The sequence below is a fragment of the Sebastes umbrosus genome, chromosome 21 (genome assembly GCF_015220745.1).
Source record: "Sebastes umbrosus isolate fSebUmb1 chromosome 21, fSebUmb1.pri, whole genome shotgun sequence".
In the NCBI taxonomy this organism is placed as follows: domain Eukaryota; kingdom Metazoa; phylum Chordata; class Actinopteri; order Perciformes; family Sebastidae; genus Sebastes; species Sebastes umbrosus.
Genome location: NC_051289.1, coordinates 7,826,761 through 7,851,478, shown reverse-complemented (window position 1 = coordinate 7,851,478; position 24,718 = coordinate 7,826,761). Strand labels below are relative to the sequence as shown.

The following is a 24,718-nucleotide window of genomic DNA, read 5'->3' as shown; positions in this document are numbered from 1 at the left end:
CATCACATGACAGACACAGAGCCGTGATGCATTGTGGGTGTTGTAGTCGTTTTTGGCAGAGAGAGAGAGAGCGAGAGAGAGGGACGCCAACCGTCGAATGAAGAGACTTTGACGCTAATTAGCAACAGGTGAGACGTTTTTAATTGTTTTTAACGTGGTATTTATATTTGTCAAAAGATTTTTACGTTTTTGTGACTTCTTTTTGCTTGGTTTTAACTTTGTTTATTCACGTTTTGTTCATTTTAGACTGAATTAGCTTGGTGTTAAGCTATCAAGTTTCTGGAAAATTGACCGTTAGCTTTTTTTTTCTCTCGTAAAGTTGTGACTTTATTTTCGTTATATTACGACTTTTTATCTCGTTAATTTATTAATTTAATTTATTTAGCAACCTTTACTATCAAAAGAGCCATTTTAGGCAAAAAATAATAAAATAAAATCTGTCTGGAGCCGCAAAACATTTGAGCATTGTGATGAAGGTAACACAGTTTATAGTCTAAGTATATAGTATATGTCTAATGCAGTGAGGGCCAAAGAGACAATGTACTACGGAGTATTAGGGCCACATTGAGGGAAAAATATCGGAGATTTACAGAATAAAGTCATAATATTACAAGAAAAAAGTCATAATAATACGAGAAAAAAAGTTGTAATATTATGAAAATAAAGTCATAATTTTACGAAAAAAAAGTTGTAATATAACGAGTATGAAGTCATAACTTAACGAGAAAAAAGTCGTAATATTACAAGAATAAAGTCATAACTTTACAAGAGAAAAAAAGTCATAACTTTACGAAAAAAAAGTCATAATTTTACGAGAAAAAAGTAGTAATATAACGAGAATAAAGTGAGAACTTTACGAGAAAAAAAGTCGTAATATAATGGGAATAAAGTCATAACTTTATGAAAAAAAAGTCATAATTTTACGAGAAAAAAGTAGTAATATAACGAGAATAAAGTGAGAACTTTACGAGAAAAAAAGTCGTAATATAACGGGAATAAAGTCATAACTTTACGAGAAAAAGTCATAATTTTACGAAAAAAAAGTCGTAATATTACGAGAATAAAGTCATAACTTTACGAAAAAAAAGTCATAATTTTACGAGAGAAAAGTCGTAATATAACGAGAATAAAGTGAGAACTTTACGAGAAAAAAAGTCGTAATATAACGGGAATAAAGTCATAACTTTACGAGAAAAAGTCATAATTTTACGAAAAAAAAGTCGTAATATTACGAGAATAAAGTCATAACTTTAAGAAAAAAAAGTCGTAATATTACGAGAAAAAAAAGTTGTAATATTATGAGAGTAAAGTTATAACTTTGCGAGAAAAGAAGTCATAATTTTACGAGAAAAAAAGTCGTAATATAACGAGAATAAAGTCATAACTTAACAAGAAAAAAGTTGTAATATTACGAGAATAAAGTCATTACTTTACAAGAAAAAAGTCATAACTTTACGAGAAAAAGTCGTAATATTACGAGAAAGAAAGTTGTAATATTACGAGAATAAAGTCATAATTTTACGAAAAAAAAGTCGTAATATTACGAGAATAAAGTCATAACTTTACGAGAAAAAAAGTTGTAATATTACGAGAATAAAGTCATAATTTTACGAGTAAAAAGTCTTAATATTACGAGAATAAAGTCATAACTTTACGAGAAAAAAAGAAAACAGAAAGGTAACAGATTTCAACATAACACCTGAGCTTTGATTGGAATTTATTTTCATCTACCAATAAGAATAATAAAGGTGTAATTTGTCCCGCCCCAACAAGAGTCTCAATTAGTCTATACACGTCCACACAAGAGGTCTAATCAGCCAGATTAATTGAAAACACCTGTGTGGGTGTTCGGGGTCTTTCTGCGCCGAGTACAGGTAAGATATATGGCTAAACCATAAATCATATCTTCGCAGAGGTTTTTATTACAAATTTGAACGAGTGCCAAATTGAATAACTTAATAGCTAAACTGTTACGTCCAAACTTTCCCCAAGTGGATAGAATAATTGATAGCTAGCTTTACTGTGATGGAAAAGTAACTAAATACAGCTACATAAGCTACTCAAGTACAGTTTTTGAAGTATTATTGTGATACTTTACTTGAGTATTTTCATTTTATGGTACTTTATACTTCTTCTCTATATTTTAGTGAGATATATTGTATTTTTTACTCCACTAATTATACATTTATCTGACAGCTAACTGGTTACTGGTTACTTTGCAGTTTGATATTGAACTGCAAAGTAACCAGTAACCAGTAAGTAGTTAGCTGTCAGATAAATGTAGAAGTAGTGGAGTAAAAAGTACAATATATCTCACTGAAATGTAGTTTGATATTTTCAATAGAAACATATAATAAGCAATGTAAAATATCATTCATCGTTAGAATGAACTAGCCAGCAGTACTTAAAGTAGTGCAAAACAGCACCACCCCCCGCCAGCTACAACATTAAAATAGTAATTACACATCAAACACCCTCAGGGGTAATTCGGATGCATTACCTTTACTGTACTGTATGCTTTCATACCTAGGAGGAGTTTGAATGCAGGACTTTTATTTGTAATGTAATAAAAGTATTTTTACATTGTTGTATTGCCACGTCCACCACTGAAGACAAATGTCAGTACAGCAGCAATATTAAAATACTTAATTGCAAGTAAAAGTCCTGAAATATTATAAGTATTATTATCAAAATATACTAAACATAAATTACTTATTATGCAGAATGGCCCAGTTCAGAGTGTTATATTGTTATTACATGTTTATGCATCATGTTTGTTTGTTAAATCTGATTCTGCAAAGTACAATATTTGCCACTAAAAGGAAGTAGGGAGTAGTCGGATAAAGTAGAATAGAAATGCATCTTTTACCTCAAAATGATACAGTACAGTACTTGAATAAATGTACTTAGTTACTTTCCACCGCTGGATGACTGCTGCAGTTTTTTCTGAACTTGTCGCCCATGTATTCCTTTATTCAAAGTCCCTTTGCAATATTCAAACAAATAATTTTTGAATGGTTATAATATCAGAATTAGAGCTCAAAATCTCAACATTAAAATGACATAGAAGGCTGTGTTTGTGCATGTTGTAAAGGTAGTCAATTAGCTTATTGGTTTTGTATATTTCCAGACATTCCTGGACTTGATGGCCCAATGAATCCCTCAGAGTCGACTCTCCTGGTTCTTCTTCACTCTGCTGACAGCTGCTTGCCAGAGTCCAGATGAATGGCGAAGGTATGATTTGCCTCTTCTTTATTGAGATTGTCTCACACCCCCATCTCGCCTCATCCATCCTCAGGAGAATCCTAATGCACTGATACCAAGGGGGAATAATTTTTTTTTCTTTACAATCTACTTAGCAATGATTTATTGATTGCGGCTTCCACCCTCGCAGAGAATTACCGATCCTTTTTGGGAAATCAGATTTTCACACCTTTCATGAGTGTGTATGTGGCGGCAGGTCTCCAGAGACAGTGTGAGGGGAAACTGACTTTGAGGAGCAGCGGTGTGTGAATCTCTGCGGTGTCACTCCTCTGCTGCCAATGCTATGCCCCGTGGATGGCCCTGTGATTCTCTACTGCTCTCCCCATCGCTCTCTATAGTGTTGCATTATTTATCGCTTGATAAATACAGTGTCCGAGCTTGATTTCAATATGTTTTCCTTCTCTTTCAAACCTCTAAAACACATGATTCGCCCACTCTCGTATCATAAGCAATGTAGGAGCCCCTCTGAGGTATCAGCATTTTATAGAGGAAAAAAAAAAAAGGAAAATAATAAAAACAACCCTTGCCCTCATAGGAGGAGTCAGATTAGTGTGCTGAAAGCTTTGATGCTCCAGAATGTCAGCCCTGTGGATCGATCTAGCAAAAAACACACACACACACCTGACCAATCAGAGGCGTCTATCTGTTGTGGACCTGCTGGGCACCGTGGTTTACAAGCTTCAAAGAGCTCCTTTTAATACACTGCTTTGATAGCCCTCAGCCTTCACTGACCCACCGACCATCCACTGGGGAGCATTTTAGCTTTAGTGGAGTAGAGAGGAATAACTGCTGATCATATTAATAAGTGTGGAAAAAAATCACCTCAAATCTTAACTACTTACACCACCGGCCCACTGTTCGGCCCAAAAGTATTCAGAAGAAGTAGATTAGCTAGTAATGTGACAGGTAAAATAAAACAAACCTACTGCATTTTTCATGAGTAAATCATTAATAGCACTAATTAATAGCATAAAGGGACTTTGGTGAAACTACACAAAGATTCATTTACCATGAGAGAGGGGAACAGTTTGGTTAATAACCCTAAGGGGGAGACAAATCATCATCTAACATACCACATTAGACATGTGGGTCTTGGGATGTTTGCTCAGTACAGTAGAGTATAACAGCAGCACAGTTATTCAAAATAGGTGCTTCAGAATTATTGTTAGCTTTTGACTGATACATCAACATAAAAATGCAAAGTTCAGTATTTCATGTCTTCAAAAAAAAACGTTTTAAAGGTAGTCAAATCAACACTATAACTTTGAGAAAGGAACTGCTTTTTCTTAAAACACCAGAATGTCTTCTTTTAATCTTACATACAGTCTTATATGTTTATAGTCATTTTTGTGTAAAGCATTCCTTAAATACACTATTTATTAGAGCTCAAGAAGTCTTCATTTATATTTTGTTTAAATTAATTTATTCCTGGAAAACAAAATAAAAGAGTGACAGAAAATGTGACACATTTAAATAATTTTACTGCAGCAATGAAAACTAATTTCTTATGGCCAATATCGGATATACATTTTGGCAGCCTACATTGCAGGTCATTATGATTGCAATGCAAGAAATACTAACTCATTAGGTTCCAGCTGAAAAGTAATCAGCTAATGACGGTATGCATTTATTTGCTATTTAGCCAGTAAGCCACTTAGAGCAGTGATAATGAATTTAAAATAAAGCTATTATAGGTGATTTGTGAAGTGCTTGGAATACATGATGGACAAGATAAACACATGATTTGACAACATTAATGTTTATAATAACATGTGACATCTGAAAGAGACATCTGACACGTGGTGAGGTGTATTTAGGTAAGTTTTAAACCTCATTCTTTAATGATTTTTTTTTCACATGGACTTATCGAATTCACAATCACGGGTGTGCTGAGGTCAATCCCAGCATGCACTGGGCAGAAGGCAGGAAAACGGACAGGTCACCAATGCATTATGGAGATTATAAAACTCTTAATGCTGTGTCCCAACTCCATACTACATACTTAATGCAGAGCAGGTTTAGAATATGTTGTGTGTTTCACTGGAGAAGTAAGAAAATTAAGTATACACATAAACGTCAGTATGCGTTCTAGAAAATGCTTGATTTTTGAGTGTACTATGTACTGTCCGCAGTGCAATGCAAAAAAGGAAAAGGGGCAAGGGGAGCTGCAAATATTACACTAATCAGACAGATTGAGGGTAATATTAGAAAACAAAAAAAAATATTTTGATTATATCTTTATTTTGATTTGATTGTCACTGACCTTTCAAAGTCAGTTTGGGTGAGAGAAAGTTCATTTCTGGCATAGGGCTGCACAACTAGCGATCATTTTCATCATCGATTAATATGCCTATTTTCTCAATCGATCAATCATATTGTCTATAAAATGTGTCTGAAAATAGTGAAAAATGACTGTATCCCACAGCCAAAGATGATGTATTCACCTTGTTTGACCCACAGATATTCAGTTTACTATCATGTACGACAAAGAAAAGGAGCAGATTCTCCCATCTTGAAAAGCTAAAACCAGCAAATGTTTGCTGTTTTTGCTTAAAAAATGACAAAAAGCGATGTATTGATTATCAAAATAGTTGTTGATTAATTTTCTGTCGATTAATTAAGAAATTGTTTCAGCTCTACTGTTATACAACTGTACTGTCTTCAGCAACTTCACCTAGGCATGCACCGATCCGACTTTTTCAGTCCCGATACCGATAGCGATACCCGGGCTTTGGGTATCTGCTGATACCGAGTACTGATCCGATACCAGTGTTTAATTTATCAGCTGTATGCCTCACTGTGTGGAAGTAACTGGGATCATTCTTTTATGTGTAAGCCAACATCAGGCTTGACTTAAACATTGCTTTCCTAACTTTGTAAAACAAAATATAACAAATAAATACAGATATAAATTTAATTAATTGTTCTTTCAAATCTTCAAAATGAACAGGAATTACAATTCAAGTGGAAACCTTTTTAATGCAGCAACAAATTGGTCAAAATTCAAATTCCAGTATATAATGTACATAGTATATAAATATAGAACTGAATTTAATAGATCAGCCCTATTGTCACCGATACCCCAACTAGCTATTTCAGTCAGTATCAACCCGATATCCGATCCAGTATCGGTATTGTTGCATCCCTAACGTCACCCTACAACTACAGCATCACCAAGACCAGACCTCTGTTTGTACATCACACTATTAACAATGTCTTCAATAGTTTGAATGATGTATGTCAGTGCATGTATTGCATAACTTCCTGTTGATGCAAACCAGTGAAGTACATAACTTCTAACTTGGTCACAGCTATACAGTAGATACTCTGTTCCAACTGTTTGGGAGTCCATGTTGAAAACTGGTATAAATGTTAGAGATCATTGTGTATAAGATTGTTGTATGATATTGTGACAATTATCAGTATTAATGGTTTTTTCTCTGTTTAATAACCAGAAGAGCTTTGAGTGTTGGAGTGGAGTGTGTTGGTCCCAGGCAGAAAAATCCCTCAAACAGTGTCCCCCTCACACTGCTACAGCACTGGTAAGACCACTAGCTATTAGCATGGGTATCTGATGACGCTCGGGACTCTGCTAACCACTGATTATTCGGCCACTGGGGGAGTTTGGTGAGCGGGAGGCAGAGGGGGGGGATCAAGTGCTTTTTCTTGTTCCTGCAACCTGTTCCTGAGCTGTGGCCAGACTCAGTGAACAGAAAAGAAACGAGACAAACCTCCCTCATGTCTGCTCCCGCCAACCCTCTTCCACACACACATGAACAAACTCACATTATTGCTAATCAGAGGTCTGAGGGTTACTTTAAAAAATGAAGCTAATCCGTTACACATCCACTGCTTAGAATCAGTAATGTAATTTCTTATGGTAATTTTTAAATATCCCTTTTTATTAGGGATTTTTACAATAAGATTACAGTTATCCCATTATGTGTAATTGCATTACTCCCCGAGCTTAAATTAATAAACACACCCAACCTAGTGGCATGATTGCAAATAGGCGAAGCAAACTGTTTTGAAATGAGGTAATTAACAGCTGCGTGAGATGGTGAGAGATGTGCTGCCCCCTTATCCTCGAGCCTCAGAGGCCAGGGGAAGATTAGAGCTCTGATCTCATTCCCAGCACTTGTTTGGAGTCTGTCAGGAAGAGAAATGCCAGCATTAGAGAGGTACCGCCACACTCCTGATATGATGAAATAAGGAGAAAAGGGGAAAGGGAAAAAGATGGAGGGATGGACAGAAAGGACCATGCCCTTCTCTGAAGTGTCAGTAGCTTGTTTATTCTATTTTTCATCGTAGCTGCTGGGGCAAAGATTCCCATTTTTCCTTTATTTTTTTCCCTCACCTCCTAACAAAAAACGCTTCTCTCATTTTTTATAGGTCTTGCAAACTCTCATGCCCCAGTGAAAATTACATTGTGAAATGGTAGAATTTCAGGGCTGCCTGTGCTCTGCCCTGTCCCTCTGAGCTTTCAAACAGTCAACAGACTGTGAAGAATAAATAATAAAAAACTATTGATTATTTTGATGACTGCAAGATTCAATTAGGTATTAATTTTGCCCTCCAGTGGACCTATCAAGCAACTCAAAGGAGAGGAGGTAGGAGGTGGGGGTGGACCCAAATGCATGCAGAGTGTGGCCAGGCTCAGACAGAGGGGAAAATGTGTTTACCTCGGCGGGCAGAGAGGTGCATTGATGCGCAGTGTCCCACATTTAAGTGCTCCACAAATGAAGCCCTGATGACTAGTGACATTGTTACCGGGGATATGAGTATTGACCAGCCGGCTCACGTTTTTAACGACCGCTTAAACTATTTCTATTGATTAACATTTTCATAGATTATCATGTGTCATATCAAGGAGGGCTGATTCCTGTGATGAGCACATTAAAAAGGCCCCTCTGGGCAGGAACTCATCGACCACCCTGATAGAAAGGGTGGGGGGTGTTGATGGGTGCGGGGGCGAGATAAGACTCACCCTCTTTCTGTGCCTATATGTACAGGTCACCTGTCCTTTGCTCAGATATATTTAGGCTGGACTTTATTCATAAATAAGGAAGCGGGCCGTAGTCCTGCTGCTCTGTGTCTGTGTCTCAGAGCCTGAGGTGGGGTGAACACTGTCTGAGGAGCTCTCCAGTCACAGGACACAAGGGGGAAGAGACAGGAGGGAGGGAGTGTGTGAGGTAGAGAGAGAGAGAGAGGGAGGAGGTGACATCTCCAGTGCCTGTCTTAGGAAGCAACCTCAGGCTTGAACCTGTGGTGGCCATTCAGATACACGTAGGTTGAGGAGGCTGCTTCTGGTTCAGCAGAAAGAAGCATGTACTAGCTGGTCTCTGCGCTGTGGTGGCATGTTTTAGCTGCTGTTTGACCAACTTCAACATTTGGACTTTCTGAAAACTCTTTTTTTTTACTCTTTTCTGCTGGAGCTTTGTTTAGGTAAGAGCAGCGGCTTTTGAGAAACTTTACTTTTGATATTTGTAAAAGTCAGAAAAATATCCGTAGACTGGATTCTATTAATTGTGTTGGATAAAATGTCCTGATGGAAGCATTCATAAAATGCTCTTAAACATGCTTTTTTTTTGTATTTTTAAACCGTGGTGTTTCTTTCAAAGTTCTCTTTACTGAATTTGTTTCTATTCCAAGTTGTTCAGACAGATAATGCTCTAATCATGTCATGTAGATGCTCTTCATTTTTGTCTCTAAATACTGACAAAAAATGAAAATAATTGGGAGAAAATTTGGGGATCAGTGACTTCATCTCTTGTTTAAATCAGGCCTTAAATTCATGTTGCCTCACACTCTGCTGCAAGATGTCACCTTTGATCTCATTTAATGTCCCCAACTATGTGAAAATTGATATAATCACTGGTGTGTACTTCCACTCATATCTTCTTTTTAGATGTAGAATTATATTTATTTATCAGCCCACAGCTTGTGGACCTCTTTGTAGGCTGCTGTCAGCTTAGTGTTTGCTGAAGATGAGGCACATGTCAGGTAGTAATGAGCCCTTGGAGATGGATGTATCACCGTTTTAGGACTGCAGGGTATAATGGTAACGCCACGCGATCCGTAACAGTTCTTCACCAGGCAGCAGCCGGCAGTATCAGCGGGGTAGCACCAGCCTCAGATAAAAGAGAGAGCTGGAGAGGGAGGGAGCAGGAGAGAGAGGGAGAGTGATGAGTGAGCGATAGAAAGGGGAAGCTGGGTAGAGAGAGAGTGAGTAGAGACATAGAGAAGGAGCCGGTGAGGGTGAGACGCCGAAGCACATCTAACCAGGGGTGTTTTCTCTTTTTTTTCTCCTCCCTGTTTCCCATCTGGGCTCCCAGCTCCCTCCAGGATCCGATGATTACAGGGCAGCTGAGCAAGTCGCTGCTCTCCCTGCGCAGCGACATGAGCGCGGCAGAACTCCGGGCGGACGACAAAGCGGCCACCCCAGACAGCGATCTGAACGACGAGCCCCTGCTCCTGCCCTCCGACGCCACGGACAGAGAGGGCACTCCCAACAAGCTGTATGGTAAGTCAGCTCATGTTTGTCCCTTCTCCTTTCATAAAGCTGCTGGCGGAGGTCTGGTTTAGGCAGCGGTGAGGTGAGAACAGAGAGCTTCCAGTGCTGGGACAGGTGTCAGCAGTGTCAGGCAGCAAACTAAGTTTAAGTGCAATGAGCAAGTCACCGTTTGGCTCTTTTAAAGCTTGGGGAAATTGTATTTTATGTCATTTTTGTGTGTTAAGATGTTTCATGTACCTTCAGACTTTCAGCCTTCAGATTTTTGTAGGGGTCAGTCTGGTTAGTTGAAAGTGTATTGACTTGAATACAACAGGCAGTTATACTGCAGAAATGTTCCTTTGGAAGATGCGGTACATTTTTGTTGTACTGTCTGTCTTAAATACTGGATGCATTTGATGCTTTATCACTGTTTTATATTTTATGGCAGCATCTTTGCACGACTTTCCTTTATATAAAATGTATTTAAAAGTTGAATTAACCCTTAACAATCTGTCAGGATATATAGCTTCAACCTCACCTTCACAACTCGGGTGGTTATTCTTTTTTTCTTTCATTCAAATAGAGAAAATGTTATATTTGTTAGAATTCATAGCAACTAATGCAGATAAATAATAAGTAAGTGCTGAGTGAAATTAAAACCTCTACTTTATGTCAAGTATAATATTTATCATCAGCACATCAGATATAATATTATTGTTTCTAGATTATTGCAGAGACTTCTCTTCCTACAGTTATTTATTTCAGTTTATTCAGTAATTTTTAGTCTTGTGGCATCTTCAGTTGCAAATGATCTTTAAAATTAGCCGATTTTTATATCAGCATGCCTCATTATTTTTCCAGTTATCTCATGAATTGAGTGCTGACACTCACACTCTATTTTGGTTGTGTATAAATCAGTGTGTGTGTGTGTGTGTGTGTGTGTGTGTGTGTGTGTGTGTGTGTGTATGAGTGTGTGTGTGTGTGTTTTTATTATGAGGTGTTTCAGTCAAGGACTAATTTAATCACTGGGCCCTTATTATGAATCAATAAGCATAATGATATAAATTACCATTTTAGCACATTTTCAAATTATTTGATGGAATGAGAAAGGTACAGTAATAGAGCTATAATGTTTTTTTCCTGAGAGGCTTTCATTAGAGAATCATTCAAAATAAAACTGAATAATTTTAATTAAATCAAACTGTGGTGTCCAGTCACTGCATATATAATAGATTTGTCCTTGTGGAGAGAGCTACAGAATTTAAACTTGAATTTATATATTTAATTTTGAGGAAATGATGTGCTCTCATCCTTTTTAGTATTTGTGAAATGCATCCATTATTCTCCACTAAACAAATTAATTCCAAGACTTTGTTTTATTTGCTTAATTTCAGTAGGAAGCTTCTTTGAAGAGACCATTATAAATATTGTGCAAAACAAATTGGAAGGACTTTCTATGAAGAGCTGATTTGCTTAACATATCCTCATCATTTACCCTTTTTGTCAAGTTTTAATATTATTGTAATTATAGCATTTTTTTTTTTATGTGGATGCAAGGTGACAAAACTCTCTCTCTAATGACTTTAGATGATGGTTTCTGTTTTGTATATTTATACAAACTACCTTGTCTCTTCTGCTTGTGACGGTCTGTTTGTGTGTTTTTGCATCTCTGAAAGTTAAACTGTGTGTTTATTTGTGCGTGTGCATGTCTTAGTGTGTATGTGTGTGAGATTCTGGCATATAATTGTTTTATCGCTGGTTATGAATTTATACTGCGGTAAAAAGTGCAAATTTTTTGTTTTTCAAGATTTTAATGAGAGTTGTTAATAGAATATCATTATGTCTGGATGCCTGTGTGTGTGTGTTTGTTTGTCTGTCTGTGTGTGTGTTTCCTGGGCGGTAGCAGAGACTGTAGTATAGCTCCTATATACTGAGCTTGCCAAACATTTGTGAACGAAATAAAATACGAATTTGGACAAGAGATAGCCAAATATGACGCTCAAACCTAATGAGTGAGAGTTCAGCTGTCTCTTAAATCCTTCTTTCAAGAATAACCCGAGGCGAGAGTCTTCTAAACAAGGACTGTGTACTGCAGGATTTGTCTCAGAAGTGTTGCAATTTGGTTTAATAAGCATCAAGTCTCTCCGTCTTTCTTCGTTTCTGATCAGTCTCTATTTGACTCCTCTCCTGCTGCTCACTCGCTACTTTCTGCTTCTCTTTTTCTTGCGTGCACGTACACTTAAATGTTGTTAAACGCTTTAGTATTCATTTATATTTGAAGCTATTTTAACTTTACATTACTAATGCGCCTTTGTCAATGAGAAATTACTTAGGAAAAACATCAAGAAATACAAATCATTACTTATAAAATTAAGATTTTTCTATGTCTAGTTTGTGCTTGGTGTTCGCTGATGGCCCGTCTGATGGCTGGACGGAGCCTCTCCAGTGAGAGTTTTTGGGGGAATGGTTTCTCTCTGCCCGGTGGCGGAGCCCTGGGCTGTGCCAGCGGCAGGATTGGTTTGGGAACCGCTGCCCACATGACCTGTCAGAGAGAGAGAGAGAGGCAGGGACCGACGAGGAGACGTGGTACAGTCGTGTCTTTTGCTGGGGGAGATAGGAGGGAAGAATAAGAGAGAGAGAGTGGGGGGCTGAGGAACAGAGACTCAGCATTTTTCTGTAATGTAGTGTAGTGATCGGTCACTCACATTTTTTTAATCTAGAATTAGGATGGTAGTCTCCGTGTTTTGTTTGTTATTTAGTTGAAGTTTGAGTGAACATTTTGTAAACTTTTAACTGCAGTTGATGGATGATATAACCCGCTTTGAGTTGGCTCTATGAAACCTCTCTAAAACCAATTGAGCGTAACACACATGGCCATAAAGGTGAAAGCTATCCTGTTTATCTTAATTCCTGACAAGTTGACATTTTGAAGATGCACAATTTCCACACGATGACAAGTAATGCATCTTAAGGTACAGTATTTGGACCTTTTGAATAGCTAAAAATCTGTTGGATTTGATGTTGTAGTTATTTGAGCCACATTTGCTCGTATATGTGTTTGCAGTGAACATTCGTGGTTGCAAGGAGATGGTATTAAGTTTGCAATTCTCACCGTTCTATTATCAACATGAATGCCACTGATGTGAAAACAACCTTGAATTGAGCCTCTAAACTAGGCCTTACATTATTCAGTGGTTTTCTTTATGTGGTTCTGAACTGTGCAGAAGCCACAATATTTACTTGCATTGTGGTGAAGAAGCAAGAATACTGTCGAAAAATGTAAACTTTGTTCTTTTTTTACGGCTGTTATTTTGCATAATCTCTATGATATAGTGCTCCAGTTTCCTGAGTGACATTTTTACACAAACTAACACGCTTATCCCTTGCACAGAATAACAGCACACACTTAATAGTTTCAAGGAAATGCAAATCATCTTAAGAATTAATTAATAAATTAATGAATTAATAATCTTAAATGCAGTGAAACTAAACACATCTTTACTAAGTTTAGAGTAGTTTTATTACATACAAACACATGCATACGCAGTGTATGATGGAAATAATTGTGAGGATAGCCTGTAAGTCTTCTACCTACAGCTAATTAGTTATATACTCCTAGAAAATATACACAAGATCTCTTGTCGCTGGGGCTTTTTGTTACAAAAGTTGGGATGAATATGTTACCCTGCAGTTTACATCCATATACACATTATTATATTGATATTGAACAGTTTTGAATCATCATTGAATGCTGATATCGCTGCTGTCTACTTTGTGCTGCGATTACATGTGCCATACCCTATATGTGATTTCATAGTAGGGGTGTGAATCTCAAGTTTCATCACGATACAATATTATATTTATTCTTTGGACAACGATACGATATTTGCTGATATCACAAAGTCTGCCACGATACGATTTTGATTCAATTCAGGGGCCTGCCATCGATATGAGACAATATCATATGGCCATTTAATACAATCAGTTACATTTATATCAACTCACAAAAAGCAACTAAAATATGATTTGACAATTTTATTACTGGGCTCTTCCAGATATTTAAATGATCTATTCTTTTTATTTAAAAAAATAAATATAAAGTGTGAATTTCAAAATAAAGGCATATCTTAAAGATGATTTGTATCGATATTTATATCGATATTGGATTGTTGATCATTGAATCGATATATTGATCCAGATTGATGTACTGTTACACCCCTAGTATCTAGAGAGACCTACCACAACTTTTCTTCCATGCAGAGTCGATGTATGACTTTAGTTTTTAGTTCCCTAATACTATGTATGAGAGTTTGTGCTAGTGTGAGAAGCAGAAGTCAGTTGGAGACAATGACAGTAGCGGTCATGTTTGTCTACAGTAAATTGTCCACCTTCCACACCCACCACATGCTTACTGCAGTGGTGAAAGGGTCGTTCTCCTCCTAAAAGCTTGCCTGTGCAAATAGTCTTCCACTTCAGCTAACAGGGGCTACGAGGCACCACAAACATCCTGCCGCCTTGTATTTATTCCAAGTAGAAGTGGACATTAGGTGGGAAAGCTGTGGTTAGTAGGGCAAGCAATTTTTTTTTCAAAGCACGGGATGGTGTTGGATGCGTACAGTTTCTGTCTTCTCTTCTCAAGCAAATCTCCCCCTTTCAGACATCAACAGACAAGATAATAAGACACTCAGAGCACAATTCCGTATTATATTCAGCAACCAAAGGCTCATCTCTTGTCAGTTTGCATTTACTCTCCCAAGGATGTGACGCTTCTATCATCATGCTGTCAAAGTGAGCCAGGCTGGAACGACAGGAGCACTCATTTCATACACTTACTGTCTACATGAAATGGTCTGCACTTATTCGGATTCTGCCAAAATGGTGGAACATTTTCACAAAGGTCACCTAGAGACCCCCCTCCCCAAAAGAGCAAAATGAATCTTTCATCGATTCCTGGTATTGGAGGTCATTCAGAACAAAAAGTCCACACCGAATGCATCTGTTGTAATGCTGCTCCTGGCTTTTATGGGTTTCCTGGTTTGTTAGGCTTCACTTACAATCAGATTGCACGCTGGATGAGTGAAATTAATTTAATCTGGACTATTCATGGACTAGTCACTGACACACAGGACTTTATTGCGGAGAGTACTTCGGGTTGCGTCATAAGAAAAGTTGTAGTACTTCTCCTTAGGGCTGTAGTCAACCAAAGAAAATCTTGGTCGACTGAAATTCTACCTACTCTTAAACCAACCGACAGTGCACTGAGTGCACTCTTCTGGTAGCCTAATTTAATCATAAATAAACATAAAAAGCTATGTGTAGCATATTAAATTATTTTTAACCTAATTATTTTATACTTAAATGATAACAACAGACCCAAAGCTGACCAGCCTGCACTTGCCCATATTCATATGATTTACGAAAATAGAATGAGCCGTCGAAGCTGTCATAGTGCCTGTAGTTATATTATTTTTTAATACACGGACCCACCCACAAAAATATGCGTTAATCAATCACCCAAACCCGACCTGCAAACTGCCAACTTTATGCATTATGGTAGCTCAATTTTTAGGTTTTGAGGACTGAGCGTCGCGAGACTCTTCGAGGTGCTCCTCCTGCTGGGAGCAGCTACATCTAGAGAGCTACTCTCAATTCAATTCAATATACTTTATTGGCATGAATGTAACAAGGACAATATTGCAAAAGTGCTCTCTCTCACACACACACACACACACACACACACACACATATGTCCCTCCCGCCCTCGAAAGTAATGGATTAAGAAGCGATTGTCTGACCAATGAGAGCATATCGACCAACCAATTGACCAAGCATTCTGATGCCACTGTTCTTCAATATAGTGGAAGAGTAACTGTACATTTTTGTGTAAACATCCTAAAAGTCCTGTTAGCAGGTTATTTGGCCACGTCTGCCGTTTATGGAGGTATTTATGCCGCCGTTGCACGACATGTCGGATCATCAGTGACACCTCACAAAGGCGATAACGGCGCATACTCTGACGTCACAAGCCAAAAACTCTGTTTTCCTTGTCTACACGTCAACACGGAAAACTGAGTTTCTGAAAATCAGTGACCTAAAACGCATTTGGGTGTGGACGAAAGGTCAAAGCACATAAGTAAAGGCTAAGTTTACAAAAATACCCATGTAAGTGTGGACAAAGCCTAAGCTCCAAATTGTATATTTGCAGAAGCCTTGAAGTGTCACAATTTGACTTTGATTGACTTGATTTGATTTCATACCATCTTGTATTTTTTCTTATTATTACAAAACGGTAAAATATACTAATTTTGTATATTAACATACTCAGTGCATACTTGATAGTATGATTATGTAGTGTAGATATGGGATAAATCCACTGTCTTTCGTGCAAAATTCTCCTTTGCCTTTGCAAATTCATACACACATATACACACTAAGAGACACACACAGACTAACACCGCTGGAGGCACGAGTTCTTATTATTTTTGTGTAATCAGCTTAGTGAGCAGGATGCATGGTGGGATAGGCTGCTTGCTGATGCAAAGAGCCTCGTAATGTTGTGTGGTGAGGTTAAGTAATAAAGTGGCGCAAACCCAGTGCTGAATGGGCCACGCTGAGTAAATAAGAGTGGATAAAGGAGACCGAGGGAGAACAAGTCTCTCCCCAGGAGGTGGATCTCATTATGGGGATTTCAGCTGTCTGCGCAAACTTGAAAACCAGCTTAATGCATGCCTATAAAGCAGGTGTAATACATTTGCTAATGTGCCTGCAGTGCCCATGGCTACAGCAACACAATCGCTGCGTGGCATGGAGGACGGGGAGGATGAGCACAAGGCGCACTTCTTGTTTTCGATGCAAACAGCAGTAAAGGTCATCAGGCTTCACGGATGCTTGGTTATGCAGAAATGACTTTGAGCGAAACAAAGAACTTCAAAATAACTGACAATATAATTCTCCCTGTTGTTTGTGTATTTAAAGTTAAGAAGATTGTCGTCGCCTTGACTAGAAAGTATCCCAAACAAAAGCACATCACAAGGTCTGTAGCTGTTTCGGAAAATAAATTGAATTTCAATATTCATTTGTTTTAGTCATACAGCGTCTTTAAGTTGGGAAATCATTTTCAGAAAAACTTATATATGTCATGCATGCACTCCATAACCAATATCAATAAGCCTTTCATGTAGAGCTAACAAAGAGGCATCACATCTCCTGGCACGGACACGGTCGGTGTTGTTGAGATGTAATTGAAGCTGCAAGGGTCACATTTTCGGAATAGAAATTACAGTCTTGTCTTTGACTTGTGTGGCGTGAACCAGAGATGCATCCCACAGCCCTTGTGTCCTTCACAAGCCTTTATTATTTATATGCTCGCTCTTTGAGCAATGACCAGTACTAATGCATAACCTTCTGTCCTTCTGGCTGATTCGCTTCCTTTGAAACCAAAGATTGAGGCAGGAGAAGTGGGTGTATGGTGGATGAGGCAGGGGTGTGGGCGGGCGGTGGGGAGAGGGGGGGATGCTAGTATAGGGCAGTGGAGATCCAGGCTATCGAGAAGTTATTATGTTTTTTCCCTTTATATCTGAGGATGTGGAATAACACTGTGATGATTCTTTTCTCCAGAATAGAGTTATGGGCTTCAAAGCAATACTATTTCCAGACGTCCCTCCTTCCACTATTTGTCTGCTCCACCAGAATAATGTGCTGGGAGGGGTGGGGTGCGATGGGGTGGGCTGGGTGTCTTTTAGCTACATGATTATTTGCTTGTTTCCACCTTTACACACCCAGCTCTGTAAATATCTCTGCAACAGGGGAATAACTAATACAGGACTTTTTTCCAGATAAACTATTTTCTAGATAAACTCCGTTTAGCTCAGGTTCATTGGAGGGAAGATATAGTCTCGTGCAGCTTGTATCACCTGATGTTATCCTATAGTGATTGAGCCTGTGCTGCAGCGCTGGTGTGATCCATTGTTATTATACCTCTATGACAGAAGGAACGGGTGAGGAGGGGGTAGGAGGGGAGGCTTTGAGGGGCAAGGGGTAGAAAGTGGGACATAGGCAGCATTAGTGCCGGATAGCCTGGGGGGCCCCGGCTGATGTGTCAGGCATGACATGTGGGTGTCTAGCCCCCCACCCACCCACCCAAACACACACACACACATACACACACACACTCTCTGCCCTGGACTGCCCTCACACCCCACTGACTACTGCTAAATGTCCTGCAGCTGACCAGATGCAACGCAGGATGGACACAAGTCCAAAAAGATGCTGTTTTTAAAGTGATTATACTTTGACGATCCTAGTTTGAAGATCAACTGCAAATCATTTTTAAATTTGTATTATTGAATAATCTCTTTAGCTTGTTTATATTTTCCATTTAACAATCATTCTATTAACTGTTGGAAAAAAGTCAAAAATGTCCATCTCAACTTTCCAGATTTATTTTTATTTTTTTCAACAAACAGTACAAAACTAGAAATATTTTTGATTTGCAATGATGTAAAACATACATACATAAACTAATAGTAGATAATGGTGAGACAGCTTCAAGCATACCTGAGAAAAGTACATAAGAAAAGTATTAAATCTTTGGACAAACATTTTCTTTCTATTTGTTAAAGGCACAATGAGTAGGGGTTTTCCATAAAAATAAATGTATAGACTCATACACAAATAATCCCTCTCAATCATCACTTATGACCCACCAGTGTGTGAAGCGGTGTCTGAATCTGCAGAGACCCCGCAGCTCTCTGCCTGTATTTTCTTATTCTGCTGTGTGCAGGACGTTTCTGAGCGTCAGCCTCTATAAACATCCAAGAGGAAGCTATGAAAATGGAGAACACAGTGCTGAAAAAAACGTGAACATAGCAATGAATATTTTTTTATTTGTAATGATATAAAACAGAAGAGAACAGAAATCTGCAAATTTTCAAATTTGAGAAGCTGTTTGAAAAATGATAGATCGGCCCCATTGTCACCGATACCTGATATCTAGCTATTTGAGTCAGTATCAGCCCAATATCGGTATTGATGCATCCCTAAATTATAGATTACTGTCATTATTGTTTAATCTGCTGATTATTTTCTCGAACTATCAATTAAAAGTTTTGTCTATAAAACCAATACAGAAAATAGTAACTAATGTACATTTCCAAAACCCCAAGGTGATAGCTTGTTTTGTCTGACCAACAGTCCAAAACCCAAATACATTTACTTTACGTGATATAAAGCAGGGTTTGTTTGATTGAAAATTAACTTAATCACTTGTCAAAATTGACCAATTTTCTGTTGATCAACTAACTGATAATCATTCCTTGTCATATAAGCCTTGGGTTTCTATACAGACAAAGTCTGAACAAAGATTTGTGACACAGAGTGAGAGGAAAGCCTTTATTCAGCGCAGGGCGTCAGGCGGCCGGCAGCAGAATCCTATTTACAGCAAATATCATTTAAGTAATTTAGGAGGAGGAGCAATAGTGAAGCAGGCATCTCCTAAAAGGCTTACAGCTCTCTAAAGCTAGTCTTCATCTCAGCGTCTCGCCTCCGCTGATGGCCGTAAAAGGATGAAGAATAATTTGGATTGTTATTTGCCTCTTTCAACCCTGAGCTAATCAGGTTGACATTGCTTTGGGAATGAGGAGGACGCTCCATAACAGATGTGCTCAAAGTGTCCCAAATCCCCCGTGAAGATGCAACACAAAAGCACCTCTTCTCCCCTCCCCTTCCTCTTCCCTTCTCCATCCTCCTCTCTTCCATCACACCATCTCTCCTTCTTGACCTTTGAAATGGGCTTTGCCTCTTCTCACCAATTTACCTCCCTCTGGTCCCTCTTGTACTCGTGCTGCTTCCATCTCCACTACAGCATCGAGGGACAGACAGGTAAGAGCCTGAGCAGAGCACTCTCATGTCGAAGAGCCTTTTGCTGAAGACCTGTGGCCTCGAGTGAGAGCATAAGTGTTGGAGCACGGGGTCCTCACTGCTTTAAGCATCGTTTACATGCAGATTCATCAGAAACTGGGGGCTTACTTTTACTACTATTTTCTTTTGTTTACATGTAAAACCTCCAGCCAGTGGAGACATCTATGCATCCATTTCCTCTCTGTCTGTCCTTCTTCTTCTTCTGTCCTCTGAGTCTTCCCCCCGCTGCTTGTGGCTTAACAATCACCTCAGAAATAGTCGCAGAACTGCTGAGGTGTAAAATCCTTTCTGTTCGGCACACTCCGCGGCACCACCCCCTATGTAATTCCTTAACTCCATAATTCCACTTTGTGCCAGAATAATGAATGAGATAGATCTTTTTTCTCCCCCGTATGGTCTCCGCCCTTGCGCGATGAGGAATCAGGCTTTAATGTTAGAGGCCCGGAGAGAGTGCCGTGGCCTCTTCTCCCTCTTGCCCTGCGCTGGGCTCTTAATTAAGGAAATGACAGCTCTCCTAACAGCAGCGGTAGCCATAATGTAGCTAATAGTGTTACAGGCAGCCACTCAAAAGTCCGTCTCTGGTGATTTTCTATCCCCAGAAACACTATTGACCTATCCTTAGCAGCTTCTCCACCCCGGCCTCTAAACAGAGTATTACTTCCCAGCCGGTCCAGAGGGAGCCATCTGACTAAGAGCACCTGGAGTTATTGGCAGCAGATTATGCCCTGTGTTATTGTTGAGGGCTTTGGTGGGAGTAATGAAACACTGAGCTAAATCACTGGTGATTTCGGCCCTCTTGCATTCTACAAGGAGTTAGGTAAATCACTATAAAGCCGACACTGCATATTATAGGCTGCTCTCTTCCATACTGCACCATGACTTGTATGTAACATTACTTATTGGTAGGGCTGTCAATCGATTAAAGTAATTATTTGCATGATTGTCCATAGTTAATCGCGATTAATTGCATATTTTTTATCTGTTCAAAATGTACCTTAAAGGGAGATTTATCAAGTATTTAATACTCTTATCAACATGGGAGTGGGCAAATATGCTGCTTTATGTAAATGTATGTATATATTTATTATTGTAAATCAATTTAACATCACAAAACAATGACAAATATTGTACAGAAACCCTCACAGGTACTGCATTTAGCATAGAAAATATGCTCAAATCATAACATGGCAAACTGCAGCCCAACAGGCAACAACAGCTGTCAGTGTGTCAGTGAGCTGACTTGACTATGACTTGCCCCAAACTGCATGTGATTATCATAAAGTGGGCATGTCTGTAAAGGGGAGACTCGTGGGTACCCATAGAACCCATTTTCATTCACATATCTTGAGGTCAGAGGTCAAGGGACCCCTTTGAAAATGGCCATGCCAGTTTTGCTCACCAACATTTAGCGTAAGTTTGGAGCATTATTTAGCCTCATTCACGAGAAGCTAGTATGACATGGTTAGTACCAATGAATTCTTTAGCATTTATAGTTTCATATAATGCCAGTAGAGCCAGCAACAACCTAAAAATTGCAAGTTGCGTAAATGTGTTAAAGAAATTAGTGGCATTAAAATGAATTTGCATTATTATTGCGTTAACTTTGACAGCCCTACTTTTTGGACATTATTCCAGGCTGCTTTAGACAGAAAAATTAAAGTGAAATGAGCTGTCGCTTTACATTTCTGTCTCTCTCAGCCCTCTCCGCAATGCAACATCAACTTTCCAAGCGGCATTAACAAAATCAATGGTCAAACAATCTGGGACAATTGGTTGTGCATTGATGGAATTAAAGCTTGTGTATGATGTGGCTTGTTGTTTATCTGGGCCCATCCTTTACGCTTCAACAGCTCACAGATCGCCGTCCAACAAACGCTCTGAATCAACACATCTAATAATGAAAAGCATATTGCTGTTTTGCATGTTTTTGTGCTACAATAATTATCTCTACTTCAATAATCCAATTTATTATAACAATTAAGAATGTAATCATCTTATAATCTTCAGTTCTTTAAATGTGTTCACATGTGAAATTATTTTCCATGGATTAGATTTCACTGGCAAAATGATTGACACCATCTTAATAGCAAACACATGCACTCAGCCAGACATTTTCAAAAGGACCATTATAAAAATGGGGGGTTGGCTGTTCATTCTGAATAGCCTGAATCGTTACCAGGCCTCTCTCGTACATTTGACAACTTACATAATGCATTTCCACTAAAATAGCTTAAGTGTTAAAGCTTCTTTTATGGGCAAAAATTGATTCATGAATGCTTTGAGGCGAAAGCTAACATGAACACAAAGCTTTCAATAACACCCATTTTATTCAGACTGTCAATGTATGAAGCGGTTGCATTAGACAAGGTGGCATGCTGATTGCTTTATGAAATCCAGGCTAATTGTTTTGTGGTGTAGTCCTTGGGGCACCCTGCATTAAGACGGGCCGAACAAAGTCAAATAAATATGGCTCTTTGCCCCCCCCTCAACCACCCAACACGCACACACCCACCACAGAGAGACCTTCTGCCTTGTGTGGCATTGAAAGTCGCTCTCCAGTGGCCACTTTGGTGATCAATGAAAGAGAATTTATATAGTGGTGGATATTGGCAATATTTCCATGACATAACTCACATCAAATTGCACTCTGTGCCCTGTAATAAATATAATTATTTCACTTACATAAAAAAACGTTTCCACTGAAAATATCATCATGTCACTGTCAGTATGAGTTTGGAATTAATAAGACTTGATTCATATGATTAAATTCGTCCTCTTACTTTCAGTCAAGGCCGTGAAAATCGTACAAATCCAAACGTTTAAGGGCTGAAGAGTTTTGATTTGAGGGCACTTGTGCCGTTACAACAGTAGTTAAACTGCTCAGGAAGATGAAGCCTGAATGTCCTAGATAAATGTAAAGCTATGTTGAATGTGCATCGCCTGTTCTTTCATCCGTTTGGCCTCTTCTTTCATCTCTCCTCACATCAATACATCCATTCATTCCATTTTACCCATTGTGTAACCTGCGTATAATCACAGCATCAAAGGACTTTCTTTTTAGTGAAGGTTTGATATTTTCTCTTTTTCCCCCTGTATATTATATTAATCTCCATCTGGAAATCCATTCAAGAATCATTCACATTGGATACGTTTTTTTTCTTCTTTTTTTTAAAGAAAAGCAAAACATGTACAAAGATTCTAGCAATAAAAAAGAATTGAAGACTGACTCCCTGGGCATTTCTCCTGTCAGCTATTTAATTTAGTTAAAGAAATTACACAAATCCTTTGGGGGAAGATGTGCATGTGTATTTATTTATTATTGATTTTTTCCCCCTGCGATAAACGTGTTAACGTTACAGATATTTGCAAGGGGATGAAGCTTTCTAAGTTATTGTGAAATGAAGGCGTCAAGGAATCGTTATTCAGTAAGTCTCCCACACTGTTTATCAGATAGAATACATTATTCACAACCAATATCTTAACTACAGTCATGAGCTATACTGTTTGGAGCCTATTGATGATGTTATAAAGTCCTTCATTATTGCTGAATATCTTCATTTAGCTAATTGGCTTTGTTATGATGATAAATAGATAATTCAGTGGCGCAAAAGTTGTTCAGTAGCATAGCTGGGTTTATTTTATGTTATCACAGCAGCTTTTGAGATGTTGGAAAGTTGCAGTAAATGAAAATCAGAATGAAATTCATTACTTTAATTTAGAGCTGTCAAAGTTACTGTGATAATAACACAAATTTGTTTTAACGCCATTCATTTCTTTAACGCATTAAATAATAATAATAACGCTCCAGAATTACGCTAAATTTTGTCAAGGAAAAACTGTTAAGGCCATATTCAAATGGGTCCCTTGACCTCTCACCTCAAGATATGTGAATGTAAATGGGTTCTATGGGTACCCACGAGTCTCCCCTTTACAGACATGCCCACTTTATGATAATCACATGCAGTTTGAGGCAAGTCATAGTCAAGTCAGCACACTGACACACTGACAGCTGTTGTTGCCTGTTGGGCTGCAGTTTGCCATGTTATGATTTGAGCATATTTCTTTATGCTAAATGCAGTACCTGTGAGGGTTTCTGGACAATATTTGTCATTGTTTTGTGTTGGTAATTGATTTCCAATAATAAATGTATACATACATTTGCATAAAACAGCATATTTGCCCACTCCCATGTTGATAAGAGTATTAAATACTTTACAAATCTCCCTTTAAGGTACATTTTGAACAGATTTAAAAAAATGTGCAATTAATCGCAATTAAATATTTTAATCGATTGACAGCCCTACTTTAATTTGATAACATCCAAAATGAGAACTAACTGCTTGAACCAAATACTGCTACAGAAATCCAGTAAAAAAAAACATGGCCTTGATATTCACCCTCCAAAATAAATGTGATTATCCAGCAGATTATGATGACATTGTACTTTATCTGTCGCTTTATATTGACTCTAATACAGCCACAAAGTCTTTCCTGTATGTTCAGATTGATCTTAATTCCAGATACTGAGTGCAAAGGGTGGGGCTGCGCGCAACGTGATCTATAATGGGTGAAATAATTGGTGAAAAGAGACTGGCTTGTCAAAATATCCACTGCGTTGCGAGGTTGATAAGCGAGAGGATGTGGACCTTCATCGAGACGCAGGGCCAGCCAGCCAGCCAGAGGTAGAAACCAGCTCGAAAAGCAGGCTCCCCCTTGGGCTTTCACATCAGCCATCAAATGCTTGAGGTTTGTTAGGTCATGCCACTCACCAATTATTTGGATTTTATGTAAAGATGAAATGATTTTAGTTGGCGGAGTGGAGTTTAAAATGTAATGCATAAATATACTTGACAGGCAATGAGATATTTCTGGCAAAGGCTATTGAATAGTCGGCTTTGTATAAAGCTTTTAGAAAAGGACTAGAAACCACTGTATGTTTAACAAGAAAAAAAATCTATTCATGCAGTTTTGAGCGGACAAAGTATGCCTTTTAAACTCAAACTCAAAACTCAGTCAGAGCAGAAAAACTAAGGATGAAAATGT

General features: G+C 38.4%; 1 protein-coding gene across 3 annotated transcripts in view; it reads left to right on the top strand.

The window, feature by feature from the left end:
- The first annotated feature begins 10 nt into the window (after positions 1–10).
- pou6f2 (POU class 6 homeobox 2) overlaps positions 11–24,718 on the top strand; it is an 88,940-nt gene continuing 64,232 nt past the window's right edge. For 2 of the 3 annotated variants that reach the window (XM_037756638.1, XM_037756636.1), the window contains exons 1-4: positions 11–128; positions 3,131–3,234; positions 6,720–6,806; positions 9,600–9,787. In XM_037756638.1, the coding sequence (XP_037612566.1) occupies positions 9,616–9,787 (172 nt within the window). In that variant the 5' untranslated portion in view covers positions 11–128; positions 3,131–3,234; positions 6,720–6,806; positions 9,600–9,615. Of the gene's footprint in view, positions 129–1,776; positions 1,875–3,130; positions 3,235–6,719; positions 6,807–9,599; positions 9,788–24,718 lie in introns of those variants that run through there. The other variant, XM_037756637.1, reaches the window with a different exon arrangement.